Raw genomic sequence first — 19,144 nt, forward strand, 5'->3', positions numbered from 1 at the left:
TGTATTATCACAAATACAAGACAAAGTAGAAAAACCAATTGCTTTCGCTAGCAGGACATTGAATAAAACTGAAATTAATTATTCAACAACCGAAAAGGAAGCACTTGCAATAATGTGGGCAGTCGATAAATTTAAACCTTACCTACACGGAAATAAATTCAAACTGGTAACAGATCATAAACCGCTAACATTCATCCAGACAGCTACCAAAAATTCAAAAGTACTCCGTTGGCGCCTCGAACTCGCCACTTACGATTTCGACATCTCTTACAAACCCGGAAAAGCGAACGTCGTAGCGGACGCTTTAAGCCGAAAAATCGAAAACGACAATAGCAACTTAGAAGTACACGTTAACACATCCAGTAACAACAGCTCCAACCAATCCGATGACGAAACAGTTCACTCCGCGGAGTCATCAGAAGATTATTTCATTCACTTCACAGAGAGACCAATTAACAACTACAGGAACCAAATCATATTCAAACAAACCAATTTCCACAGCATACTAACAGAGCACCCATTTCCGAATTTCAGAAGGATAACAATTTGCTCACCCAATCATAACCTAGAATCCATAACACAAAACTTTAGAACATATACTAACGGAAGACAAACAGCAGTCCTCGCTCCGGAGAACATGCTACAACTAATACAAAATGTTTATAGAACAAACTTTTCTAACATTCATTTCGTAATCACGCAAAACATCGTCGAAGATGTAGCTCTCGAAACCAGACAGGACCTTATCGTAATAAAAGAACACGAACGTGCTCACCGTGGAGTAACGGAGGTAGAAAATCAAATCAAACGTTCATACTTTTTCCCTCGAATGACGAAGAAGATTCGCCAGTTCATCAACTCCTGTCCAATTTGCGCTCAACATAAATACGAGCGTAAACCGTATAATATTAAAATTTCACCTCGCCCAATAGAAAACAGACCGTTTAACCGAGTCCACATGGACATTTTCAGCATGGATAAGTTTTACTATCTTTCCTTAATTTGCGCTTTTTCAAAACATTTACAATTAATCCAGATCAACTCACGCAACCTCACCGACATTAAAAATGCATTATCCCAATACTTTAGAACGTTTCAACCTCCTCAAAAAATAATTTGCGACCACGAAGCTTCATTTACAAGCGTTCAGTTTCAATTTTTTTTGGCAAACTTCGGAACCCGCATTGAATTTGCTTCATCGTCAGAATCGAACGGTCAAATAGAGAAAACACACAGCACAATAATCGAACTCTACAACACAAACAAACATAAATTTAAAGAAACTGGTTCACCAGCAATAGTTCAAATAGTTACATCATTGTATAACGACACAATCCACTCCGCTACGACCTACACACCCAACGAAATAATCTTTAATCAACGAAACTCAACAGATCGTAGCGAAATAACAGAAAGGGCTAACCAAATTTTCGAAAATGTTTCAAAACATCTTAATAAATCAGCCAATAAAATGAAAAAACATAACCAGCTTAAAGAAGAACCACCAGTAGTAAACGAAGAAAGCAGCGTTCACTTGAAAAAGAACACCAGAAAAAAACTAGACCCAAGATTTTCAACAACAAAATGCCTTAAAAACAACGACAGAACCATAATGATAACAAGAAACGTGAAGAGAAACAAAAATAAACTGAAAAGACTAAGGAACCCAAATTAATTGATTATCTTTTTATCTTTTCAGGAATTCAATATTATGGATGTTATCAAAAAAAAAAAAAAAAAAAAAAAAAGAAAGAAAGAAAGTGCATAATACAAACAGATACTATAAATATGATACATCCAATCAATATAACAGATTTGGAAAGTACCATAAATCTCTTGTCTAATCTAATTTATTCAAAGTCTGATAATTACTTAAGCCAAATAGCAAAACACAAAATTAGAGAACTTCATTCAAATTTCTTAGAAATTATGCCTAGGAATCGCAGAGTTAGAAGTCTCGAATCGATCGGAACAATATGGAAGTGGATAGGTGGAAGTCCAGACGCAACGGACCTAAGAATTATCAACCAAACCATGAACGAGCTGATAAGCAGTAACAACCAACAGTATAAAGTGAATGAGCAACTCGGAAACCGCCTCAAAGCAGTTACAAAAGCCATTAAAGAAGTGACGGAGAACAAAGCAGCAAACAAACTCGTATTAAATGAGATAGACACCATCGTCACGATAATGAAAATAGACATCATCAATAAACTTTTAGAAGACATTTCAGACGCCGTCATACTATCCAAAATCTCGTTAACCAGCAACAAAATTCTTTCATGGAATGAAATATCAATTGTTAAATCTATCCTTGATGATCAAGGCATAAGAACAGAGCTTCCAGATGAGGCGCTCAGTTTGGTAAAACCAATAATAGCCGTCAACGATGAAACACTATTGTACATCGTACGAATCCCACCCAAATTATCTGATAAAAACGAGAAAAACCTTATACTTGACGACAAAACCAGATGAATACATCCAACAAAAAACATTCATTAACCAGTTCTCCGACAGTTGTATACAACCCCTAATAGAAGGACGACGCGGTAAATGCATAACGAAAGAATCACCTCAAACTAAGACACAATTTTTAACAGACGATCTGCTACTCATAAGCAATGCTAAAAATGATCTGTTGCAGTCAAACTGCGGTCCAGATGATCGGAACATAACCGAAAATATTTTGATATCTTTTACAAATTGCTCCATTAATTATAAAAATCAAACTTTCTCATCGTATTCAAAAGCAATAACGTCGGAAATTCTACAAGGAGCAATGCACAACCTTTTGATAGATCAACAATCGGAGGAAAACGTCCTGGAATTGATAAACAACATGACAATAACCAACAGGAAGAAATTGGAACACGTCTACCTGATGCAATTCAAAAGTCAATTATGGAATTGGAGTCTGCTCGGTGGAATCTCCATCTCAATGATATTCACCATTACGATTTCTGTTTATGCTTTCCTCTATCACCGAAAACTATTATACAAAATTATTATTAAACTCGTGAAGAAAAGACGAACCAAAAGCTCATCACAGGCAAATCAACAAAATCAGGACGCATGAGGACATGCTTTTTCACCCCCCGGAGGAGATACAATGATCCCGTCCATAATAACTGCTGACCCAACAGAACTTCATTAGTAACAACACCAGAAACACACGGGTGCCTACAGCAAGAAACGCTGACTAGACAGATCGACCATAGCAACGACGAGCGACGATCCCTGGAAGAAGAACGGAAGTCCACCGCCACATCAGCAGGATATCGATGAGACGCGTGCATCAGCAGAATAGGTTAGCGCAGGTAAAGCCATGATCGGGCTTAGGAGAGGCAGTTAATTGATTTCAGTTGAGGAGTACAGTTCGTGTACGCGTAGAAGTAAGACGTTTGTAATTAGTTAAGAGTCAATGTGAATAAAAATATATTTTTTGAAACCCACGAGCCACGACTCGTTAATATATAATTGAAAATACATGGCTATGAACATTCAAATAAATGCGTAGAAATATTTCCAATCAATTGGTGAATTAATATTACTGATAGAAACCAAAGTAACTGAGCTGTAAGTGTTCAAAAGCTTACCACATTTCTACTTGTATTTACCATTGCATTTCTAATTTGCACCCCAATATAGAAAACAAAGATGTGTTTTACATCAAAAAGCGCCACCAGGAAGATGGTAATTGCGAAGCAATGGAACAGTTGAACTGCGTATTTGATACACTGAATCAGAATCAGAACAAATTGGCTCAAATGGCACGTTCCCCTTGATATTTCAGCCGACGACAGATTCCCAGCACCTGATCTATCGGAGATAAAGGAGGAGATCGGCAAGCTGAAGAACGACAACTCCGCGGGCAATGACCATTTGCCAGAAGAGCTGCTCAAACATGGAGGAGAGTTGTCTATCACAAAAGGATATCACCTAAGGGATTCGTAGGGCCGTACCAAGTACTCCAGAAGTGTCGCGAATATAAAGTACCCGCGCATAACCTATTCATTGACTTCAAAGCGGCACACGACACAATCGATCGAGAACAGCTATGGCAGATGATGCACGAAAACGGTTTTCCAGATAAACCGATGCGATTGGTCAAAGCAACAATGATGTTACGTCCGACGCTCTTGGATTCCTTCGAATCTCGAAAAGGGCTACGGCAAGGGGATAGACTTTCTTTTCTTTTGTTCAATATTGCTTTGGAATGTGATTATATGAGCGCGAATCGACACGACTGGTAAGAACACACGTTTTCGTTCGGCACGTTAATAAAGACATTGCGCTTGGTTGCAAAATAAAAACTATTCTGCAAATAGCAGAAGCTTTACGTATGCTCAGCGGTTCAAATTGTACTGACAAGTTTAGCAATAAGCAGTTCAATTAGAACTGCTCCGCACTGATGAGTCAAAGACGAAACGTAAAAATAATAAAAACGGTTATGTGCCCTAGCACAAAATTTTACTAACCCCTGAATGACCAAACCTGCATCGGCCAGAAATAGTCGAAAAAACGTTTTCGTTCGGCACGTCAGAAAAGACATTGCACTCCGTTGCAAAACAAAAAGTGTTCTGTAAGTAGCAGAAACTTCACGTCTGCTTAGCGGTTCAAATTGAACTGCCAAGTTTAGCACTAAGCAGTTCAACTTGAACTACTCTGCACTGATGAGTCAAAGACGAAACGTAAAAATAATAAAAACGGTTATGTGCCCTAGCACAAAATTTTACTAACCCCTGAATGACCAAACCTGCATCGGCCAGAAATAGTCGAAAAAACGTTTTCGTTCGGCACGTCAGAAAAGACATTGCACTCCGTTGCAAAACAAAAAGTGTTCTGTAAGTAGCAGAAACTTCACGTCTGCTTAGCGGTTCAAATTGAACTGCCAAGTTTAGCACTAAGCAGTTCAACTTGAACTACTCTGCACTGATGAGTCAAAGACGAAACGTAAAAATAATAAAAACGGTTATGTGCCCTAGCACAAAATTTTACTAACCCTTAAATGATTTCAAGAATGTTTTGTCAAGTTTTTAAGTCTATCGAAGCAGAAATCTTGGACCTGTGTGCCGAGCACTTATCTTCTCTTCGCAGTATGAGATAAGCAAAGATAAAGACCCATAACTTGCCGAGTTTTTTTTCCGATAGGCTTGAAAATTTCACAGAAGATTCTTGAAATGTTTTATTATGAGAAAATACAAAGAGTATAATAAATGATTATCTCATACTGTTCAAAATATTATCCTAAATTCCTGATCATATTTTTGATGAAATAGTGAAAGAATTATGTTGCTGCCATTAATACAAGTCGAGATATTCATGATTAAGTTCTGCCCATTCTTCCATATGGCTAATTTTGAAAAAGCGTCCCATAGTAAAGTAAGTCGTATTCACGACAAAAAAATCATTCAAGTCCTTATGGATTATTTCAGAAGTACGATTGCAGTTCAACAAAATGGGAGTAATCATTATTATTTCTCATTTGTCGTTTATTAGTGGTTTTCGGCGAAATAATCCCTTTCGGTAGCAAGGTAGTTTAAAATATAATATTGAGTCTGATCAAACGGTCGTCACTTCCGTTTCCAAAGATATAATGGTATAAGTAACGTAACCGACAAAACTCACATTGTTCTTCCAGCTCAATTTTGTCGGAAATGAATGGAAGTTCAACAATAGTACGCTCGTTTGAATACACCTATTCGGAGATGTCTTCAACTTTTTGCTGAAAATGTAAAAAAGCATTGGTATTATATTCCTTTTCGTGGAATTTGACCTTCTGTTTCAACAGATTTCGCAGGCGTACTTCATAGCGTACATAATTCTTTAATGGCTGGTGCTTCGATCCTACTGACACTAAGAATCCTTTCAGGCTGGAACTCGAACATATGAAAACCGCCTTTCAAACTCAGCGCGTTATGCATTGTGCTGCCGGATTGGTTAAAAATGTACTTTTCGCGAAACTTGAAGATCTTTTTTTTACCAATTTTCTGACATTCGCAAATACAGTGGACTAGCCATTATATCATGCATTTATAAATTATTCATAACACCTATTCTTAATCCAGCTAGTGGTGTGATAATGCCTTTCTCTTTTATCGAAACAGTCTCATTAAAATATTTTTACCTTTTTATCAAGATAATTTTTGACACTAATTTGGGCTCATTTCTTACACCCATTTATTCAGATTGTAAATAGATATACAATTCATACGGTAAATCTAAATAGTCGCCGAGTACGGTAAAATAAATACTGTCCCTTTGGTAAAATTATTTTCCAATAACCGAACTTCTGTGAAAACTGATTGTCATGAAACTAACTGTCAAACAGTTTTTAGTAAGTGTCTTTTTATTTACCGAACGAAAAAAATCTTTAAGAGTTCATCGAATGGATTGAAGTACAGGTACAAAAGTTTTTAAAACAGTAGAACAATAGTATAGATAATTCCGGTTAGCCGGAACATTTGACCCTTTTTTGTGGAATAAAACCATAGCCACAACAGGTTGGAATTACCTTCATTCGTTTTTGTGAATTTGTGTTGTTTTTTGAAATTCGAAAATCCAAAAGAAAACAAACAAACGAAAAATTACCAAACAATCAGTTAGATCCAATTGGTTTAAAGTTTACGGTAGTTGTTTGACAGTTCAGCAATTACCGAACGATTGGTAATCAATTTAATTACCGAACTGATTACCGAAAGTTCAGTTGTTGAAAATTCGGTAAAAAATTTCCGAATTCAGCGAAATTTTCTAAGTGTGTATATTATTGATATCAGTCAATTAATTTTCAAGAAAATTGAGTATTGACGTTTATGTCACTTATACCACGATATTACCGTAAGCGTGACAGCAATTTGACTTCAAACTTGTTTAATGAACACACAGTAGCATTGAAACAAGTCTGAGTTTGTTGAAACCGGTTCACGTATCTCTAAGAAAATTGAACGGCAAAGAAGTAACACGTTTTGTTGGTTACGTCATTTATACCATTATATCTCCGGAAAAATAATTGACAGCCATTTGATATTCTAACTAAATCAATAGCTCTAAACCAATATCTGAGAAAATTGAGCGTTAAAAAACAACGCATTTTATCGATTATATTTTCACTTATACCCTTATATCCCCGGAACCAGAAATTACAGCTATTTGATATGCGAACTTGATCAATGACCCAATAGTAACGAGTGTATCGATAAGTAGTTAGCAACATTCAAACAGTTATTACTCTGAAATGGCTTAATATTTTGCAGCGTGTTTTGCTGTGACATGTTTGTTTACATGCCAATAACAGCTGCGCAATCGATTGGTTTCGGTACGGTTTATCGTTTCAATGATGAGTCGAATTGATCCGGGAACGCGAAAGAAAATTCTGCACACTTGGTGCTCAGAAAGTGGTGTCACGTACAACGAAATTGCAAAAATGTCAAAAGTGTCAAAAATAATATCGAGAAGTTTGGTAAGACCCTTTCCATGAAGGGTTTGCCCCGATCCGGTAGGAAAACGGGTCCCAACCAGCCCGGCCGGGACTTAAAAATGGTTGAGTACATCAGGAAAAACTCATAGGCGTTGACGCGGGATTTGGCCAAGCAGTTCAACACCAGCATCGGGATGATTCAACGGATCAAAGTTCAGAACTCCCTGAAAACGTACAAGAAACAGTAGGTGCGGAAAAAGTCCCTGGTACAGCAAGTTCGCGGAAAAGGACATCAACCCACCGAACTACCCGGATCTTCGGCCAATTGAAAGGTATTGGGCAATTGTCAAGCGGCTTTCGGAAGGAAGGTACAGTGTCCCAAAACATGCAGGATAAATAAATAAATAAATAAAGGAGTTAAAAAAACTGGACAGCTGGCATCAGGATAGTCACAAAAGTAACTGTGCAGAATTTAATGAAGAATGTCAAGTCCAAAAGGCGAGGGTTTCACAGAAACTAGGATTTTCTTCAATATAATATATGAAATGCATAAAAATGTAATTTTTCTACAATATTTCGGAAAACTGATGTCAAAATATGTTTTTTTTTTCGCTTTTTTATTCAATAATCAATGTTGCTAACTACTTTTCGATACACTCCTTAGTTCTAAAACGAGCCTAAAGCTTGCTTCATTTAAAATTGGAAGAAACTTTTGCTCATATTGTGGCGCTCCTGGTGGACGGATTCGGAAGTTCTTGGCGCCACGTGTCGGGAATTTTGTCAGCTTCGCGTATGATTTTTGACATTCCGCAAATCGACTGTACTTTGTAAACAATCAACATGGAAGCCGAAAGAAGGAAAACAATTGTGCACAGTTATTTGGAAAATCCATTGTGATCTGCATCTAGGCTAGCTAAACAGCTTAAATTGTCCAGAAATACCGTATGGCGCGTTATCAAACGGTATAAGGAAACATTGACGACGATTCGAAAGACTCAAGCCAATCGTCGGAGTGAAACCGACGACACGACCAGACACTCCGAAGAAAAATCGGAATAAAAAGTGTTCGTGAGCGATTAACCATTAGTTATCATAAATATAGCGACCCCTTGAAAATGACAAAAACTAACTATTCGAGCAACACTGTTTCAGTTGCTATGAACAAGTTACCAAGGAGCACCAGAATAAATAAACAAACAGTTTGAAATAGTTATGGAATAATTCCACATTTCATTATTAAAAATATTTTACAATTTTTCATTATTCGGAAGTGCATTCGACGTTCGAATAGAATGCAATCACTAGACGGAGTGTGTGCTATTGTTAATAACGCTGCTAGTTGCTTGGAACAGACTTCATAAATGCTTTGAAATCACCTCTGAAATCTGGTTACCGGTTACATAGATCTAGCCCAATCGGCACTTCAAAGTTCAGTCCAGCAAGGGCAATTACAAACTAGTGACGTTGAACAGGCACGTTCAAAATTTTTGACAATATTAAACAATGCTGATATGTCCACCAAGTTTATAGAAACACTGTGGTCACCTGGAGCTATCAAAAAGTCTACATTCAATCGGCTTGGTGGACTAGTTAACCAGGAAGCTCGAGCAAAACTTTAAACCAGGAAGCTCGAGCAAAACTTTAAACGAGGAATGTAATTCTGGGAACATTATGAAAGTGATAAATGCTTAGTTAGATGAATATATTCCCTCTGAAGATAACACACGAGAATTTTTTATTGCCTTAAACAACCGAAATCAAATTTTTGTTAGTCAATAATATTCGTTGCCGGTACGGTACGCCACTACGAATTACATATTCGTTATGAGACAAGTATTCCAGAAGTTTCGAGAATACAACGCGCCATTGACTTCAAAGCGACATACGATACAATCGCTATGGCAGATTATGCACGAATGCGGATTTCCGTATAATTTGACGTGATTGGTCGAAGCAACGATGGATAGAGTAATTTGCTACGTCCAAATATCTGGGACGCTCTCGAGTCGTTTCAAGTCTCAGAGAGGGCTACGGCAAGGTTTTGGATTCTTTTGTGTCTTGTTCAATATTGCTTCGAAGAGCGCGGATCAACACGATCTTCCGAAAGTACGTACAGCTCTTTGGCTTCGCTGACGATGTTGATATTGTGACACGTAATTAGATTATGGAAAGAAACATCGAGCTGATAGCCGAAGCTAGAGGTATCTGACTGGCTATAAAAAGATACAAATTAAAAAAAAATTACTCAAAACTCTCTGAAAGAATAAATTTAATACCTGCCAGCGGCCAACTACACTCAGTTTCATTGCAAGTGAGAATCTCTTGTTTTTGTTTACATTCCATATGTAGTTACCAAGGCTACTGTTAACTGTTTTTCAAAATCAATAACTTACCAACTTGTGTTGCCAGTTCCAACATTTTTTCAAGCAAATTTGTTTTGACATTACCAGTTACTGAGGGATAGTTAAATTTTCGATACAGTTTTGATAGTCGAGTGGCAGGTCGTGTCGTCGGTGAAACTGTCGACCGGAGACTGCGTGGTAAGATTTTGAAGACGATTAAGAGGAATCCTAATTTGTCGGTCCGAGATTTGGCCAGAAAATTCGGTGCTGCCCATAGTACCTTGAGGAGAACTCGACTCCGGGAAGGAATCAAGTCGTATCGAGCTAGCAAACAGCCAAATCGGACCGTACCTTATGATAAAAAAAGAACCGGAATTTTCATTTTAAAATTCCCGCGCTTGTCCAATCGGTAAACTTTTATTCTCTCAACGTTGGTAACACTTTTATACACATTCTGTTAAATTTTGACGCATATCGTACGATTAGTTTTTGTTTTGCGTCTATACAAAGAAGTTTAAAAATTTTCGTGTGGCGATTTTTATAATGGATGAAAATTTAGAACAACGTGCGTGCATCAAATTTTGTGTTGCAAATTGATTTAAGTGTTCCGAAACGTTGAAAATGATAGAAAAGGCCTTTGGTGAATCGTGTCTAGGAGGCATACGAGTGGTATAAACGCTTCAAAGGTGGTCATACAAGCTTGGATCATGATGAGATCCCGCCAAACGCCAAACAAAAACTAATCGTACGATATGCGTCAAAATTTGACAGAATGTGTATAAAAGTGTTACCAATGTTGAGAGAATAAAAGTTTACCGATTGGACAAGCGCGGGAATTTTAAAATGAAAATTCCGGTTCTTTTTTGATCATAAGGTAAAACAGAATAGTGTGGTCAAAATTCGTGCTCGGAAACTATATGACCAGGTGCTGACCAAGTTTGACGGGTGTCTTCTGATGGACGATTGAACCTATGTCAGGCTGACTTCGAGCAAATCCCAGGTCAAAAATTTTACTTGGCAACGGCTCGGGGGGATGTTCCATCCAAATTTAAATTTGTTTTTGCCGACAAATTTGCAAGAAAATTTATGATTTGGTAGGGCATTTGCTGCTGTGGCAAAAAAACGAAAGTTTTCGTTACAAATAAGACAATGACATCGGAACTATACCAAAAAGTGTATCTCCAAAAACGAATTTTGCCGTTCATTCGATCCCACGACCATCCCGTAATGTTTTGGTCAGATTTGGCAAGCTGTCATTACAGAAAAGTCGTTCAAGAATGGTATGCAGAGAAAGGGGTTCAGTTTGCTCCGAAAAACCTCAACCCACCCAACTGCCCCCAGTTCCGCCCTATTGAGAAATACTGGACAATCATGAAGAGGAGACTCAAGGCAAAGGGAAAGGTTGCCAAAGACATCAATCAGATGACGACCTGGTGGAATAAGATAGCTAAAACGATGAACGAAGAAGGTGTGCGCCGCCTAATGAGCCGTGCTACATTCGTGTTAAATTCGAGAATTCCTTCGAAACCGTGACGAATAATTTTATCCGTATTTTTTTCTTAAAAATATGAAGAAACGCTACATTTGTATAAAAAAAGATCTTGAATTTAATAATAAATAAATAAAATACAGGTAATTGTCTTTGTTCCAATTCTATCTGAAGCAAGCTTTAAATTCGTTAAAATCGATTTACCCATCTCTGATTAAATTGATCAGTAAAAAACGCGTTTTATTGGTTACGTCTCTTAAAGACGAATTTCGCGCCAACTCGAAAAAATGCTGGCAGCATCCTCTCAGATTTTCGCCCTTATTGTGAATAACGTCGTATCGTTTTTTCCCTCGTATTTCATTTGTATTCCCCATAACGCTAGCAAAATCAAAGGTAGCTATGATTCGATCGAACCACATTCGATCGAAAAATCAATGCGTGGTTATTCAGAATAAGGGCGTTTATTGCAACTTTCTGACTTTGTTACAAAAAACCACTTGGCATACTTTGTTTTTTTTTCCAAAAATTATCTAGACTGTCTTTTAAAAAAGGTCAAACTTGTTTTACCAATTTCAAATTACTACAATCTAAGAATGACAAATGTCACAAAAAAATGCTGTAAGAGTGATTTTTAGCAAGTTAGTCAAATTTTTGAATAAAAATATTTAAAATATTTTTGATCGACTCCTACTCCTACAAAAAAAATCTTTGATTTCGATGAAATTTTATTTCTACATAGGCAATGTTCCCTACTTATCGTCGAAATCTCAAGTTAAACACTTTTAAAGAGAAAAAATTGAAAAAAAACTTGCTTGTCTATATTGATTTTTTCAGTGTATTTTTATTAAAAACTAAACCAATGGAAATCATAATCATCTCAGAATCGACTACTAGTTGCCTAATACTTGCAAAAAGTATCAGTAACGAATTTGGTATATATTCATAACAAAGTTGAATTAACTTTTAAATGAGCAAGTGGTCGTTACTGATAAACTAAAGTGGACAAGACAAAGTTAATATAGCAATACTCAGGAAATACGCCTCACATGGTTGTTCCCTGCGCAAACTTTGTACATGCATTTTAGGAGCATTTACGCACCCATTCTACACCAGACGGCGCTTTTGGTGTCACGGGTTGCTCAACTACAGTACTATTACAATCTAGGTTTATTTTATATATGAAACAAGTTCTCACAGAGCCAAACGTGACAGAGAAAATCAAATCTCAGCGCTATGCTGAGAAATTTCTTCTCTTCTTGAACCTGTGCAGTAACTCATGTGCATGGAAAAGACACTAAACAGCAACAATAGATACTTGAAATTTTAGTTTGGATGTATATGAGATGTGTGAGAATTGCAAATCAATTTCAAACTAATTTTAATATGCCCTACTGTGATTAGAAGCAATTTTAATGACATCGCAAAGTATATTTCAAGCAGCAGTTTCAAAAATAGTAACACCATTTACTTGAATTTCATACATAGAAGTGACAGAAGCCCAGGAGCGAACACAAACAAGCGTTCAAACCAGCCCGACTTTGCGTCCGTGCAAAGTGAAAAAACAAGTATTGAAAATAGCAGTCCGATCAGTTGTATCTGCAAAAAATTTGTTGCATTTTTCTTGCAATTTTGTCATGTTTTCGATAGTCTACTTTTTTATTACATTGGTAAAATCATGCATTTCATATAAAATAAAGTACTACATTCGAAAAGAAATTGATTGAACTGTTTCCAATGTGTTCGAACGGTTGATTCGCAACACTAACCTGACAAATCCAAATCACGGCATTTCGTTTATTCGTCTGTAAACGAGAATAGGACTTCGAAATCGCTCGAAATCGTTTCGGCATACATTCTAGCGTTTCTCTGGTTAATCGAAAGAATTGGAGTGATTTAATCATGGCTTAGCATTTGTTTGAAGAAGTTTACTGATATTTAAATATTTTGTGGCGGGTCTTGTTCGAATTCATTCGAGTTAAAACAAGAATGGTTTTTTCGTACTCGTTCGAAAGTATCCGTTCGTCGTATGGTCGATACGAACGTAATCAAGAATTATCGCATTTGTTGGCAGTTCAATGCATAGGGCACTGGTCTTACAAGTCAGTTATCTTATGTTCCAGCCAACACCTGGAAGGATTCTTCGTGACAGTAGGATCGTAGTACTAGTCATGCAATGATTCTGTAGGCTTTGAATCGGCTGCGAAATCTGTTGAAACAGAAAGTACAAATTTCACGAAAGGAATGTAATGCCAAGACTTTGTTTTATATATACATTCAAACTGTGTAGAACGTTACTACTATTTTTATATATGTGAAGATAGCATTCATCACACTAAATAGATGAGATTCATTCGCATTTGATTGTATCTACATGTATTTGTTAAATAATTGACAAATATTATCCACAAGTTATGATGAAAGTTATGTGGTTTGCGCTTGACCTTCAACAGACATAGCTTGAATGGATTTGTAGTCAAATCGGAATTATGTGACCTTTTTAATGATCTTTGATATCTATTTTTCAACTTTACGATTTTTCACCCTTGTGTTTTATAATATACTTTTGTGTTCAAATACATTATTTATTGCATTCATGCGATTTGAGGCTGTTATAAATTTAATTACGATAAATGAATACTACTCAATCAATTAACAACAAGCGATCTAGTTAGAAAGAATCTTTATAAGAAAATGGTTTGCTCATAGTAGATGAAATTTAGCAACCGGCTCTTAACGGTACCACCATAATGTTAAAATCAATATTTTACACCGAAACAGTGAACGATAAAAAAAATTACTACAAACTATTTGGCCTAGCCATGTCACTTTTGGCAGCATTATTATCAATTCAATTCATACTTTGGAAAACTAACCCAAGGTTTATAATAAAAATTCGCATGATAAAGCTAAATAATGAAGGATAAACATCAACAAAGATTAATTCGTAGTTTGGCTTAGCGTTGTTATTGAACTCTCCATGCTTTCTGAAGTATTCTGCTTTGTTGATGTTGTGGGTGGAGGAGGAAGTGATGTTATATTCAGATTATTCGCCTCAATTTTCTTTTTTAAAATGTGAAATGTCTGCGTCATTGTACGTAATTGATACCTTAGCGAATATGTCATTTCTTTTTGTAATTGTTGCACTTCCTGAAGATCCTTTCGAAGATTTTGATATTCATTTTTCACCTCGGTTACTGATTCCAGCAATTCCATCATACCACTTTCGAGACCATCCATGTCATTTCCATCCAAATTTTTTTCGACATCAGTTATTTTGTGAGCCAGCGAATCCAATTGTGTCCCAGCCGTGTCAACCTTAAAGAGGTCTCGTATTATCGTTACCCATATTATAATATATATGAATCTATAACAGTATACTTACACATTTTTCCAAATCGCATAATGCGTCAGATATCATTTTTTAAAGTCAAATGACTAATATACAAAAATGTCAATTCAAAAAGAATACCATTAAAAGTATTTTTTATTTTATTTTACAAACGAATGCAGGAATTGAGTTTATGAGGCATCGATATGGTAATTGAGTTCTGTTGCTTTTTTTACTTTTATACAGGCTCAATTAAACGATATAGTAGTTAAGATGATCTTTTAAACTATTTGTTATTAACACCAATAACCAATAAAAAAATAAATCTACACGGAAAATATAAACTACCTATTGTTTGACTTCTTACTTAATTTTGAGTTGTTTAAATATTTTCAATTATTCCCGCTTGTGAGCAATTCTGGCAACCGTCAGAATGCTGGCTGCATTCCGGCTGCTGTCAAAATTGTCCAAAGACATCATATTAACAAGATATCCAGCTCTCACATTTCCCGAACAAATCATTGGCAACATCCTTTTTTGTGAGCATGGTGCCCTCATCGAATCTCGTACATAATCTCGTAATTGCGTCATTATTTCTCCGTACGTGTCTTGTTTATTTTCCTCCACCTTCTTTTTTTTATTCGACTTCATTTGATATTCGTCAATTACACATGTACATACAAGAAATGAATCTTGAGACGAGGTAAATAAGATTAAATTATGGGTATGTTTGGTAGTGAGAAAGCAATGTTATTGACAATAACATTTTTCATAATTAGTCTATATGAAGGGCAATAACTGCCTTTCATATGTACTTTTTATTACCGGGGGACGGGTATAGCGTGATGGGTAAGTCGATGCCTTTCACGCAACCCGCCTGGGTTCGATTCCCAACCCCGCACATAGAATCAGAAAGTTTTTCTGGCCCGAAGAGGTGAATGACAACATTAATGTTAAAGCCTCTATAATGGAAACAAAAAGAAATACTTTATATTTAAAAAAAATAGAACCAAGACGCTAAAAATGTAGAACCAATTCAAAACGGTTCTGCCAATCTTGTATGGCAAGAATGCGACAGAAAAAGATCCGTTAATAACCGCTAGGCGAGATTCTCTGCCGGAAACGATTGTTGCATTGTTGGCTGGCTGACATAGCTAGCCGTCTGGGGGGAAATCAACCCGCCGCGTGCAAGTGGGTTAGCTCTTTCCAACCCGCCTGTGAGGAATTTTTTCAACCGTCAGAAGATGGCTGCATTCCGGCAGTTGTCAAAATTGTTCAGGCGAAATTGCGTCACTATCTCGCCGTATGTATCTTGTTTATTTCTCTCTTCCTTCTTTTTTTTATTCGACTTCATTTGATGCTTGTCAATCCCACATGTACATACAAAAAACGGATCTTGAGACGAGTTAAATGAGATTGAAATATGTGTATGTTTGGTAGTGAGAAAGCACTGTTATTGGCAATAACATTTTCCATAATTAGTATGTATGAAGGGCAATAATCAAGGGGCAAATCACTCTGAAATTTGTCTGAACTCAAACAAGTTTTACCGGGAGTTAAAAGGTTTAGCAGGGATCTCGCTGGATTATAATGGGATTAGAAAAGTTTAACCGAGATTTGGAAAAGCATTATTTTGAAATAAGAAGCTGTCAACGTAGTATTTGTTTCTTTTCTGTTTTTTCTTTCTTTTTTCAACTGCTCAATGCAGGCAAAGACATCATATTAACAAGATATCCAGCTCTCACATTTCCCGAACAAATCATTGGCAACATCCTTTTTTGTGAGCATGGTGCCCTCATCGAATCTCGTACATAGAAGTAGAGGAAGGAAATATCAAATTCGTGCGCGCCAAATTAGCAGCACTGCGCACCTATACAATTGACATGATATGTTGAATGTGATACCGTACGATGGCGTTGCTAAACTGAAGATGGATTTCGCTCCAAGCTGGCAGGGTCTGATGCAGGCTTGGATGCAGGTCAACTCTTTGTCTACACTCAGAAAAATAATATGATAACAGCTACTACATGGGAGACTAATTTAACCATACGAGTATAGTGACTTTCAGCACACAATAAAATGAGATGATATTAACAATATGCAAGTTCACTTTTACTATGAATGGTTTTGGCTCTAGAATAGTAATGTTGAACTGTATATCCTATGAATAACTACTACAGTTGGAATGTTTAGCATAACCACGATAGTACATATTTTTATAATGTACTTATTGTTTCAACTAGTGCCATGGTATTTTTAACATTTCACTTCTGGTTCTTTCGAAAAACGGAGTTATAGTTAATTTGACAATGGTGAAGATCATTCGATCATTGGTAGCACTGCATCAGCAATGCTAGGTACGGCGGCTCCGAACGTCAGGAACGACTGGTTCGAAGACGAATGTGAACAGTTAGTGGCCGAGAAGAATGCAGCTTGGGCGAGCAAGCTGCAACACCGGACGAGAGCAAACGAGGAGCGATACAGACAGGCGCGGAACAGATTAAATTCGGTATCCCGTAGAAAAAAGCGCCAACAGGAAGACCGAGATCGCGAAGCGATGGAACAGCTGTTCCGTGCTAATGACACAAGGAAGTTCTACGAGAAGGTGAACCGTTCGCGCAGAGGCCATGTGCCACAGGCCGATATGTGCAAGGACACCAACGGGGATCTTTTCACGAACGACTGTGAGGTGATCGAGAGGTGGCGGCAGTATTTCGACGAGCACCTCAATGGCGATGTGGCGGAATACGAAAGTAGCGGCGCGGTAACGAACTTGGGAACGCGCACGGAGGACGATATACTGCCGGCCCCAGACCTTCAAGAAGTGGAGGAGGTGGTAAGCCGGTTGAAAAATAATAAGGCCGCTGGCGTTGACCAACTACCAAGCGAGCTACTAAAACACGGTGGTAATGCACTAGTGAAAGCACTGCACTGGGTCGTTACCAAGATCTGGGAGGACGAGATTTTACCGGAGGAATGGATGGAAGGAATCGTGTGTCCCATCTACAAAAAGGGCGATAAGCTGGATTGCTGCAATTACCGCGCGATAACTCTGCTGAACGCCGCCTACAAGATACTCTCCCAAATCTTATGCCGTCGACTTTCACCGATTGCAAACGAATTCGTGGGACAATATCAGGCAGGATTTATGGGCGAACGCGCTACCACGGACAGAGTGTTCGCCATCCGCCAGGTGTTGCAAAAGTGCCGCGAATACAATGTGCCCACACATCACTTATTCATCGATTTCAAATCAGCCTACGACACAATCGATCGAGAACAGCTATGGAAAATCATGCACGACTACGGATTCCCGGACAAACTGATACGATTGGTCAAGGCTACGATGGATCGAGTGATGTGCGTTGTTCGAGTATCGGGGATAAACTCGAGTCCCTTCGAAACTCGCAGAGGGCTACGGCAAGGTGATAGCCTTTCGTGTCTGCTATTCAACATTGCTTTGGAGGGTGTGATAAGAAGAGCGAGGATAGGCACGAGTGGCACGATTTTCAGAAAGTCCGTCCAGCTACTTGGTTTCGCTGATGATATTGATATTATAGCACGCAACTTTGAGAAGATGGAAGATACGTACATCGGACTAAAAGCTGAGGCCAAGCGGATCGGACTAGACATCAATGTGTCAAAGACAAAGTACATGAAAGGCAGGGGCTCGAGAGAAGATAACGTCAGCCACCCATTACGAGTTCTGATTGGTGGTGATGAAATCGAAATGGTCGACGAGTTCGTGTACTTGGGCTCACTGGTGACTGCCGATAATGACACCAGCAGAGAAATTCAGAGACGCATATTGTCAGGAAATCGTGCTTACTTTGGACTGCGCAGGACGCTTCGATCGAGCAAAATTCGCCGTCGTACGAAGTTAACTATCTACAAAACGCTGATTAGACCGGTTATCCTCTACGGGCACGAGTCCTGGACAATGCTTGCGGAGGATCAACGCGCACTAGGTGTTTTTGAACGGAAAGTGTTGCGAACCATCTTCGGCGGAGTGCGGATGGAAGACGGTACGTGGAGAAGGCGAATGAACCATGAACTGCACCAGTTGCTGGGAGGACCAACCCTCGTCCAAACGGCCAAGGTCGGGCGGTTACTGTGGGCCGGGCATGTTGTTAGAATGTCGGAGAACAACCCGCTTAAAATGATCCTCGACAATGATCCGACCGGTATAAGAAGAAGAGGCGCACAGCGGGCAAGATGGATCGATCAAATTGAGGACGACCTGCGGACCCTTCGCAGCTACCGAGGCTGGCGGCGAACAGCAATGAACCGAGTTGAATGGAGACGCCTCCTGTATACAGCAGAGACCCGCGTGGTCTACGACTGAAAGAGTAAGAGTAGGAGTAAGAAGATCATTCGAACATGCGAAAATGTTCAAAAGTTGTATTATTTGAAATTTCGATGCAAGAATAACAAGAATAGATTAAAACCTGCTTTATTTACCTAATACATCTATACACTAATTTAACATTGTATATAAACATTATCTATAACATTTAAAAAAATCATTCATAGTTTTTCTTCAGCTTGATGAAAAACCTGATTCT

At 38.0% G+C, this 19,144-nt stretch overlaps 1 protein-coding gene across 1 annotated transcript; it reads right to left on the reverse strand.

The window, feature by feature from the left end:
* Positions 1 to 1,766: 1,766 nt before the first annotated feature.
* Positions 1,767 to 14,875, reverse strand: LOC131427616 (uncharacterized). The gene is made up of 2 exons (XM_058590983.1): positions 14,634 to 14,875; positions 1,767 to 14,566 (listed from the first exon to the last, which is right to left on the reverse strand). The coding sequence occupies exons 1-2, from the start codon at positions 14,667 to 14,669 to the stop codon at positions 14,189 to 14,191; spliced, it is 414 nt and encodes a 137-aa protein (XP_058446966.1). The 5' UTR covers positions 14,670 to 14,875; the 3' UTR covers positions 1,767 to 14,188.
* Positions 14,876 to 19,144: the final 4,269 nt, after the last annotated feature.

This window comes from Malaya genurostris, chromosome 2 (assembly GCF_030247185.1).
Source record: "Malaya genurostris strain Urasoe2022 chromosome 2, Malgen_1.1, whole genome shotgun sequence".
NCBI classification, from domain to species: domain Eukaryota; kingdom Metazoa; phylum Arthropoda; class Insecta; order Diptera; family Culicidae; genus Malaya; species Malaya genurostris.

Bases quoted from the DNA above. Each gene is read 5' to 3' on its own strand.
- LOC131427616 (XM_058590983.1), bottom strand. From the start codon at position 14,669: ATGATATCTGACGCATTATGCGATTTGGAAAAATGT. The intron at 14,567-14,633 runs GTAAGTATACTG...GACCTCTTTAAG, and splicing joins TATGCGATTTGGAAAAATGT to GTTGACACGGCTGGGACACA.